The following is an 11,139-nucleotide window of genomic DNA, read 5'->3' on the forward strand; positions in this document are numbered from 1 at the left end:
ATGTTGAGCTGTTCAAATCTCACTCACATAAATATCTCCCTTAGATGTTTTGGCAGCTATAGTTTCAAATAGCTGTCTATTTGAAAAGTATGTTTGTATCTGCTCAGCCATTTCAAGTTACCCACCTTATTAAGGATAGCTATGTCATTTTGTGTTTCTATATCCTTAATTCTGAGGGCAGCTCTTTTTAAAAATTGTTCTCCTGTTACGCAAGGGACAGGAAGGCCACATCTTCTTACAAAATTTGTTGGTTTGGTGATCCAGGAGATTTGTGATTGTAATTTTATTTGCTCTAGTAGGCATAACTTGCGGAGTCTATCAGCCTCCATTTCATTGACTTTGCACCAGTAATTATATGTTCTAATTCTGGATACTGCATGAATTGTATGAATTTCCAATTCAGCTCTAACTGCTGCAGATGTTCTTAGATCTACACCCAAAATCAATTATAGTTAGAAGTCTTGAACCATGTATATCAGGAGTGTCAAACTCGTGTTGTCACGGCATCGTCACATGACATATTGCGACTTTTCCCTCCTTCACTAAACCAGGTGTGGGTATGGCCAGTGCGTGATACATCTGGCTCACGGGCCGTGAGCTTCACAGCCCTGATGTATATACTTACTTGAGAGTAGGTTTCTCTGAACGTTATTTATATATTTCTTTAAAAATAAATAGAATTGCATCTCAAAAGGGATTTAAATGCACTATTTCTTTTCTATGTGCCTTTGCATGTGTAGGTATAAATTCTTTATGCAAATTGAATTGTTATTTAGACATTGGTTATAATTATTGATGTAAATGTTGTAGGCCAGTTGTGTTATTAGGCTTTATGTCTTAACTGTAACCTTAAACTGGATTGTAGACTGTTTTTAACAATAGCTTGATGCTATGCCTATGAAAAATAACTTCTAAAGATTTCAGCTTTTTCCAAGAAATGGCAATATAGAACATAAAGTAATAAATAAGAGTACATACAATTGTTGCTATGATTATAAAATGTTTAAGAGTATTTCTCTATATCACTTTTCTCAACAAAATGTTAACATATAAGCTTTTTTATGTGCTACTCTGTAGCTAAAATTTGTTTCTAACTTGCATGATTTTTATGGCATATTAATAGGTCTCATCCCACATTTCTTCCTTTGAAAAAATACTGCACATTATCACTTCAAAAAATTAAGGTTGAATCTTTCAAGACTTCAACCTGAATAAGAAGGCCTATTAACTTAAGTTGTTTTTGATAATTTTGTGAATTGTTGCATATGAAATCTGTGTGTAGACCTTGGTAGAACTAGAACTAGAACTAGAACTAGAACTAGAAAAGAACGACAGAGAGAAGGCAAAACAGGGGGACAATGTTCAATTATGTGAATAATTATGACTATCTGGGTTTGGAAGCTAAGTAGTGTTGGACCTTATTAATACTTGGATGGAAAACTTCCAGGGCATAGTAGGGCTACAGGCTACATTGAAAAAAGACAGTGTAAATTGCAAATAACTTCTGAATTGCTGTCAAAAAACCCTACATAGATTCAAGCATAATTTAAAGAACAAGTTCGTTTGATATTATCCCAAGTAGCTTTCTTCAAGTTTCAAGATGAAGAAAAATAAAATTCATTATCTTATCTATGCAATAACCAGAATATAAGCCACCACTGAAATTAATAGATTCAGATTCTCAAACTGATTCTGGAAACCTAAAGAATTGTGGAGTCTTTCACATGTTCATTACATGCATTTCATTTTTAAAAAATGCATATACAGCTACATAAAAAACAGCACAGCTTTTATCTCAAGATATCTAAACATCATGGAACAAAAACGTCTGCCTCTTTTTCTTGAATGTCTCAGCTCCACAGGGAAGACCTCAGCATTACAGCAAAGCCATATTTTGCCTCATTTATATGCAAACAGCTTTGAATAGCTGAAACAATTTCAATACAATCATTTTGCAAAAAAAAAAAAAAAAGGCAATATCCAGGAAATCTTATAAAACATTGCTACTAAGAAATAATAGGGTTGTGTCCAAAATGGGGCTACTCAAAACCAAGGGGAGGTATACATATGCTTTGTAAGACTCTGAGGTTTGTAGGAGCACAAAAGACTTGAGGAATGAGAAACCAGGAGTGGAGGGAGGTAATCAGTCAATTCCCAAATAATCCACTAAGAACAGGCCATATATATTAGAATGCTGGATAGCTGTTGAACGTTTACAGCGAGAAGTGAGGAAGTAGCTTAAAAACTGGAATCCTGACCTGTAATATTGTATTGCAGGTCCTCTTATGAAAAAAATATGAGATCAGGAAATGTCAATTGAAAAATTGTACAACAGTTTGTGTGTGTGTTTCTGTGCAGTATGTGAACCAAAGGTTCTTTTTCAAGAGGCAACTGAACTTTCTTTCTTTTTTCTTTGAAGACATGAATAAATACATAAATACAAGGAAGGCTATGGGTTTTAAACAGCAGTTGCACATGCTCAAAGTTGACCCTACAGCACTTATTGGAAATATTGGAAAATTTTCATATATGAATCCATCCTAGACAGCCTAAGATGACTCCTGCTGTTTAAATAGCCACTGATATCTCACACACAGGGAGAGTTCAGACTGGATGTACTAAAGCTGGGGTTTTAATCACAACAGTAGCTACACAGTCCATAGATCACAGCAGGCATACAAAATTGGTGCCGTTCACCTCAATAAAATCTTGCATTATCCTGAACTGAAGCGAGATAAACTGTTCTGGAAAGTTACTGCTAGTATTGACTTCTTGAAATTTGTCTTCCCCATAAATACTGAAAGGAGCTACATTTATATCCAAATATTCTTTTAAAAAACAAAAAACAAAATCAGAGCAGTTTGTAATATCGACATTAAATCTTTGCCCAGAGTAAGAAGCCATTTGAAGGTTGATTGCTGAAGCAGCCACTAAATGCCTAGATCAACGGTTCTCAACCTGTGGGTCACGACACCGTTGGGGGTCGAATGACAATTTGCCAGGGGTCGCCTAAGACCATGGAAATATGGGAAGTATACTTTCGAGTCAAAGAATCGCGAATTCAGCTTCAAACACGATGAATTAAAAAAGAGAGAAATCTTTGCTCTGATGTCTCCCTCTCAAGCCAGCTTCAATCACTCCCAATCGCTAGCCTAATCTGGCTTCAGGCGCGATAAACTTAATAGGGGAGGAGTCTCCGCTTTAATGCCTCCGTCCTCAAGGCAATCGCAAGCAGTTCAGATCACTAGCCAATACGGCTTCAGGCACGATAAATTCAAAAAAACAGTTTGCCCTTTTTTTCCCCCTTCTGCGGCTGCTGAGGCGTGCTGAGATCGCTGCCTAAAAAAAATTTTTTATGGTTGGGGTCACCCTGGCCTAGATGGACAATTATCTAGAAAGAAGTGCATTCTAACAGCTAAACCCAGGCAATTCCATTTCTTACAAGTTGTAAATATTAAAAATAGGGGCTAAGAGAGAGGCTCAGATCTGGTATAAAGCTGTGCCTTCTAATATCTACCAGTCCATATTAGACAAGATGTAAGGTGTTTCTGCAATGCAGCCTTAAGCTGCTTGACTCCTCTGTATATTTCAGCTGGAAATGAATTCCACTTTTTAAAAAATTATTCAGATTTCAGCTTCTTCCTCTGTTCTGGCCAGTGACGGCCTGGCACACTATCTGAATTTCCCTACTTCTTTACTAGTCCCACCCATGCCTAGGAAAGAATGTCCCAGCTGCTTTCTTTTCTGTGGACAAGTCTTTCAAGATATGTGGTTTCAACTAAGACCTTTTCTATGAGTTGCATCCACTGTTTCTCTCATATTCAACACCTTCCCATTGGATGCATCTATTGGTGGGTGGGTGGGTAGGAAAGAAGGAAGGAATCATTTTACTATCTTATACATCTAGGCTTGAAAGGAAAACCTGCCACTTTCAATTTCATCATTCCATTAGTGAACCCTTTAAAAAAGAAAAGAAACACCGCCTTTTCCTATTCCATCAGTGAACACCTTAAAACAAAACAAACAAACACTTCCTAGCTTTTGAAAAAGCAAACCAAGTGAAGTTGCCTAGTTGAGGTCCATTTAGAAAGAGGGCAGGCAGGTCAGGACAAAATTTCCAGGAGGGCAGAGACCAGCGACAGAGGGGAGAAGTGATAGAGGGGACACCCAGTTGGAGAGGAGGAGGTTAGCCAACACGAAGTAAACACATTAACATAGCCAGCCGACCAGGCAGCACCTAGTTATGCCAACCTCAGTTGGAAAACGCTATTTTTGATGCCTGATAGGAAAAGAAAGCAGAAGAGCGGGGATCGGTGGAAGATGACGCTGTTGGTTAGAGTTGTTCCCACGAGAAAAAAGCGGCTTGTTGCTTTCGTTCTGAGGCAACCTGGTTGTGCAGCCAATATGCATCCGACAAAATCCTACGAGACTGACGAAAAGGCTCCGTCTCAAATGGGGATAGGATGGCGATCGCGCCTTCTCTGGGGCTTCTGGATAGCCTTTTCCAAAGGCGCCGTCCAAGAAACGCGCTTTCCCTTCCCGCGTTGCTTCTTTGCCTTGGTTGGGAAAAATGGGGTGGAAGAACCCCCTCCACCAAATGTGGACGTAAGAGGGGGTTGGGGACGCGATGGGATAACGCAGTCCGGGGGAAATCCGCCCGGCTACCGGCGCCTCTCCAGGCGCTAAGCGCAGGGAAGGGGGAAAAAGACTCACCTTCCGTAGCATACTGTGCAAGCTGCGGCTGGGGCTCCGGACGCCTGCGACAGGTTCGTCCTCCTCTCGTTCGTTCCTCGGCCATTCACCGGAGCATTTCTTGCTGGGAGATTTGGTCAGCCCGAGGAGCGCACATTTCATGCCCGCCGAGGCTACGGCTGCGAGACCCGAGCCCTCGCCCGCATAGGTGTGTGGGACACACAGCGCAGGTCCTCCCAAAGCCAGAGTTGCTTCGTTCGGGAGCAAGCGCCGGCTTGCCGATGGTCGTGGGGAGCCGCCGTGGGCTCGGGGGTGGGGGCAGACAGACCGAGTCTATCGGACTGCAGCAGCAGCCTCCTCGACGGACTTGGAAGCCGGGAACTCCAAGCGAGCGATTTGGCGCTCCCGCAGCCTCCTCAGCCGCTTCCCTCCTCAGCGCGCCCCGCGAGGTCCTCCCACGCGCTCCAAAGGGTCAACGCGAGGGTCCCCCGAGAATGGGTCCGCTCCACGCGCGCCCTCGCCGAGATTCGCGGCGAAGAGGAGAACCGGCGAAACCCGGGAGCGAAGGGCTTTACAAAAGGCAGGGCGGGCTAGGGGGCGGCGCTTGGCTGTGGAGCGTCAGCATGCCACCCCTCCCCCCACTCCCCCCGAGACGTAGACAAAATAATCCCCTGCTCAGTCAGAGAGAAAGGCACGAAGGTGAGAGGCCGGCCCGACTTTTCGGATTGTGCGCCCTTTCCATTACTAATGGAAGAGGTGCTATGCTCGAGAATGCCGTAGTAGACTTTCTTCAGGCGGTGCTTGTTTTCCCCTCCCCACCGGTCATAGGATGCGTTCCCAACCACAATGTTTGCTCGTGGGCAATTTTACACAACCGTCTCTAACCAGCGCTCTTAGCCCGAAGTGTGAAGTTCCTTTCAGTGGCTACCGGCCCCCCTGCAAAAACCTGGCGTGCTGAGCCTTGACTACACTGAAAGATCGTCGCCACCTCACAGCGAAAGAGTGTGGACGATCTCACGTTGCAGCGCCTCCCCTGCCCGCTCGCCGGTAGCTAATGTACATCAGTGTACAACTCAAAGACAGTTGCAGTTGTGTGCAATTGCCCTTGCAAAGAATCCTGCTTATCACTTTCCTTGCCTCCCGGGGTTGGATTCGGGGGGTGGGGGGGGTAGGGTCAGAAACAGGTCTGGGAGGGAAGTGATCTCTGAGACTCCTGGTTGCAATTCTTTCTTGCTTCTGAGCAAAAGCCAACAGCCTGGCTTAATTTTGGCTCAGAGTGTTATAAAACCCAGTCTCTGGATTTATTAACCAGAAAGGACTTATACCGAGCATAGATAAAATGTTTCTTTTTCTACTGACTGTAGAAAAAGGTTCTACACACTCTAAAGGTTCACACAACTTGCTGGACTAAAACTTGGTTGACTGTGTGCTTCAGTGTGCTGCTCTGTTAGTTACACTGCGGTGTAATTAGAGTTAGCATAGGGTCAGCAAAACAATTCTGATAAATAGTTCAACATCCTTTATGCTGGTATATGACTGTAATAAAGATTTGACTTGACTAGTTTTAATAGTATTTTATCTATACAAGGCACAATATCAGGTTCACTGGCCCCTTCAGAAGAGACTCCATTATTTTGCCTGGTGGGCAAATTTGGAAAATTGGGAACCTGGTGTAACAGACTTGTTTGCAAAATAGTTTTCTTGGAAAATATTTATCATTATGAAGCACCTATGTAATTCCTTTTGCTACCACTTAGCTTGTTTTTATACTGGTTCAAGGCACATTGGCATTCTTAGATTAGAAATCAAGTATTTTACTGAGGTGAAGTCACCCAGCTGGTTTAGAATGTCATTTTGGGATCCAAAGGTATTTTTTGAAAAGTAGGTGATGCTAGAGGCTGGTGTTTTGCATCGGAACAGGCCCACCTCTCCATTTAAAAAAATAAATAAAGATATTTATGTTTTTTAAATATCAGGAAGCTTAGTGGGTACCAAAGGCAAGCTATGGGCACAATGACACACTAGGTGCTGTTATAGAGGTTCCAACATTAAATGGATGCACTTTCCATGATATCAGTATGAGAGAATATACACAACCAGCTTGTGTAGACAGTCTTTTTTTAAATATGGTGTCACCAGAATTACAACATATTTCAAATATTTCATATTTCAGACATACTTAACTGGTTTATTGAATAAATCCCAAATGACTAGATTTATTCAATATGCTAAATCATAAACCTAGTTTTACAAGTAGAAATATATTTTGTTTGATTTTGCTTAGTATGTCATGTGAACCAACTCAGCATGTACAGAAGAGATAAATTGGCTAGAAAGAAACAGAATTCTACTATTATTGCAATATATACTAAAACAAAACTTCTAAAAATGTGGATTCCAATGAAATGGTCTCCACTTCAAAGAAAAGGTCATAACATGTGGCTTAATATTATTCATGAACAACAGAGTCTGCAGAGATAAGTGTCAAGGTGACTGAGGTTGGCAAAAACAACTTCATAATGCAAGCCCACCCCCAACATTCATGAATGACCCCAAAAAAGTGGGTTCCACTTACTTTCGCTAGTGGTTTGAAATCAGGAGTACGCGTGCGTGCTCGCTTTGCTCGTGGGCAGCCCTTCTGCGCATGCACAGAATGTTAGTGATGACGTCTGGGCGGGTGGGCAGAGCCTCCCATTGCCACCACTACCGGTTCGATTGAACCGGGGCAAACCGGTAGAAACCCACCACTGGACCCAATGGACAGAGCTTGTGGTACAATACCACAAACACTGATGACAAGGCAGGAAAATCCTGAAAATATTGCTATTCATGCAGTGGTTCTGTAATCAGATCCTAGGATTTTTCTTTGATTCTAAAATTCTAAGTGCCAACCTTAATTCCTCTAATTATAAAACCATACATTTACTATCCCCCATATTAAAAAAATTGCTAAAATGTTCAATAATATTGTCATTTTGTATTTTTTTTGTGGAACAGTTACTGTTCCTGTCCTTGTAATTTAGGTGGTTAGTAGGTGCTGTAATAGTATCAGGTGATTTTATACTCCAACTTGATCAGACTGGAAAAGAAAAGAGCTTTGCTGCTATGGCAACATGCTTGAATTGCTACTTGCATGATATGCTTTGAAGAGTAGGAAGTGCTCTTCAGTTGAAGACAGCATAAAAACAAACACCCATTGTGCCAATGATGCTTTTACTAAGAAAGCAAGATTTAATGCAATTCTAGAATCAATGCAATCCTATGCATGTTTATTCTGGAATCAGTACTGTTATATCATCGACATTCATGGCCTTTCCCACTGCTGAGTTATCCAGCCTTCCCTTGTGTTGCCAAAGATCTATTTGCTGTTCCCACTGCCAATCTTATCCTACCTCTATTATCTTTACAGATGCCTTCCATCTAAGAAAAGTCAAGCAGATTTTTTTAACATGTCGAAACCTTTTTTATATGTTGAAGCTATTTTCCAGTAGTATAAGACTAAGGAGTGGGGGAGGACACTACTTTAAAACTGGTACAGCTAAGAGCGACTTGAAGATGGAGGCATCTTGGGGAGAGGGAGGATGGTATTTTCACAGCATGTTTTTGTGCTGTGGTTACAATAGATCTAAGTAGGAAAAGGCCCTTTGGAGCAGATAAGAGTGCGCTGGTTGTGGGAGGATATCTATAGCTCTTCAGATGTTGCTATAAAGCAACATTTCTCAGCCTCAGCAACTTTAAAATGTGTGGATTTCAACTCCCACAACAACTGGGGAGGGAATTTTGGGAGCTGAAGTCATTAAAGTTGTTGAGGCTGAAAAATACAGATATATAATATTCCAGTTCCCATTATGCCCTGTAGAACAAGAATCCTAAGAAAAATATTTGTATTTTGAAAAAGGAAAAAAGTAATATTTGTTTACTTATAAAATTTATAGGCCACCCATCTTACCCTGAGAATCATAAAAAAATATATATAAACTAAATGTGTAAATAAGACTGATATGTAATTTGCGTATAACAGACTGTGAGAAAGTTTTGTACCAGCCAAGCTTTGCAAAGTTTAATGCTACAATTGATTTAGGAGAGTAAGGATGAGCTTGATTTGGGAGAAAGGGTTGCCTAGCAACTCTAGAAGTATTGCTTGATCTCTATTATGGCCTTGCCTTCCATCTACGCTAACTTTGAATTGTTTACTAGAACTGGTACACTAATGTTACATTTTCTGTTACAGGCATTTGAGAGATTTTAATGAAGTTCATCTTTTAGATTGTTAGCAATGTTATTTTGGAATGCTCAGTGCAAAAGCCAGGCTTGTGGGGGTGGAACAGGACTAGATTACAACCAAGATAAAATAAATTCTATAGAGAACATGAAACTTTGGATTTCACCTAAGATAGAATTTGATCAACTGTGCCTTGGAGTATGTCCAGCTGGTGCCATTCTGGAACAGCTGTGTGCATCATCAGAGGAGATTACTGGCAAGGAGCATCTGCAGCAGCTGGCTGGAATGTGTAACCTCTTTTGATCATTTTCTTCCAGGAATAGGTAAATTTTTATATTTTTGTTTACATTTCATGTTTCATTCTAGGTTCAAAATCTCTATTGGTTTTTAAGGCATTGCCAGATCTTATTAGGTATGCTCTTCAAACTACACTTAAGAGATAATGGAGCCCAGAATATTGAAAATAGGAATAATCATTTTTGGAGGCAGCTAGAATTAATTTAACATTTTTGGAAGATATAGTCCTTCCATACTTACTGTGTATTGAAAAAATCTGAGAGGATTTATTGCTTTCACTATGCTAAGCCTGTTTTAGCCTCACAGTGCACTGTTTGTGGTAATTCCCAACTCAAAAAGGTGAAGAATGTCAAGTGGCTACTATGATTTCAGTGGATTTTGGGACTCAGAAGAAGTTTCATTCAACACTAAATCAACAAATACCTTTCAACTGATTTATTGTCTCCAGTAAGTGTTATTTAAATAAATGTCTTCTGTTTTTATTACTTGGGGGAGGTGTTTCCTAGCAGGCCAACTGACTGCCTGCATTGCCATTTCACAGCAACAGTACTCAAGAACAGATTTTCCTTATTGTAAATCACTCCTTTCCGCTTCACCCACCTTGTCCTCCATGTTTAAGTCCTAGCCTATCAGATGAGTTATTTTTGAATATAGGATTAGCAGTCTTTCAAAAGAATGCTAGACCCAGGTTCAGAAATAGCCTGACAGTAGTAACAAGAGTAGAACACCTCCATTCCTGAGAGTGAGAGGTGGCTAATCCAGCAATTTTAAAAACCCACCAAAACTCACCCATCCCTGAGCCACTGTACATGAAGAACAACCAGTGGTGGGATTCAGCCAGTTCGCACCACTCTGGGAGAACCGGTTGTTAACTTTCTGAGCAGTTTGGCAAACTGGTTGTTGGAAGAAATCATTAGGGCAGAGAACTGGTTGTTAAATTACTTGAATCCCACCACTGAGAACAACTAATGCCTATTCGTCACACAGGCAGATTATACTGACACTGGAGAGAAAATGAATGTGGGAGAACCTTAATTTGTCCCTTTTTAAAACAGGACAGTGTCACTCATCAAGCTGAATATTGTGATATAAAAGGGTTAGCAAGGAAAGAAGTACAGATTATGCTGTTATGCTTTTCTCCTGGTTCGCAGACTGAAGGGCAGCACTTGAAGTGTCCATCTGGCTGTGTGCCCATAGCTGGGCGAAAAGAAAAATATATAAAACGGTTAAATAATTTAATATTTTAGGACACTGTTAGCCTAAGGGAAAAAAGATTATTTTTATTCCATTCTAGGAGTAGTCACTTAACATGATTCTGTTTATTTAACGGGATGAGATGAAAATAATGTTGTGTGATTAAGTTCTAAGAGCATGAAGATGCCACCATAAACTTCAAATAGGACAAGGCCTGAGACCTCTATCACTGTTTCCTCATTCCTAGAACTGCTTCTTCAGGATATTTCTGTATTTAAAACCAAGATAGTAAACTCACATTTTCTGCACTAGTCCTGCTCCAGGATTTGACCACCCTCATGCATTTAAAAATATATATTTTGCTGGAATATGGAGAAAGCACATTTGAAATGTGGAATATGGGGTTTGAACATATATGTAATGTTTTTGTTATTAAGTCAGCGAAGTTACATTTATCCCAGTGGCTGCTGCTCCTCAATGAGCAGGGAAGAAATAACTATTGTAGATAATAAATAACAAATCTTAAGACAATTCCAAAATGAAATCAGAAACTTTTTTACAAATGAATGCCAGAATGTCAAACTTGCAGGTTTAAAATATTATGAGCTATACATAATATCCCTTCAGCATGTTAGTAGGAACAGGAGTAGAAGCAATTAAAAGCTAACATACTAACATTTATTTTGCATAAACTAAAACTTATATGATCTAGAAAATGTTATAATACCGTAGAT

At 40.5% G+C, this 11,139-nt stretch overlaps 1 protein-coding gene across 1 annotated transcript in view; it reads right to left on the reverse strand.

The window, feature by feature from the left end:
- The window catches only part of TMCC3 (transmembrane and coiled-coil domain family 3), a 142,033-nt gene extending 137,124 nt beyond the window's left edge, over nucleotides 1–4,909 (reverse strand). The window contains exon 1 of the mRNA XM_058190801.1: nucleotides 4,714–4,909. Coding sequence (XP_058046784.1) covers nucleotides 4,714–4,854 — 141 coding nt within the window. The 5' untranslated portion in view covers nucleotides 4,855–4,909. The remainder of the gene's footprint in view (nucleotides 1–4,713) is intronic.
- Between the last annotated feature and the right edge of the window lie 6,230 nt (nucleotides 4,910–11,139).

Source organism: Ahaetulla prasina, chromosome 7 (genome assembly GCF_028640845.1).
Source record: "Ahaetulla prasina isolate Xishuangbanna chromosome 7, ASM2864084v1, whole genome shotgun sequence".
In the NCBI taxonomy this organism is placed as follows: domain Eukaryota; kingdom Metazoa; phylum Chordata; class Lepidosauria; order Squamata; family Colubridae; genus Ahaetulla; species Ahaetulla prasina.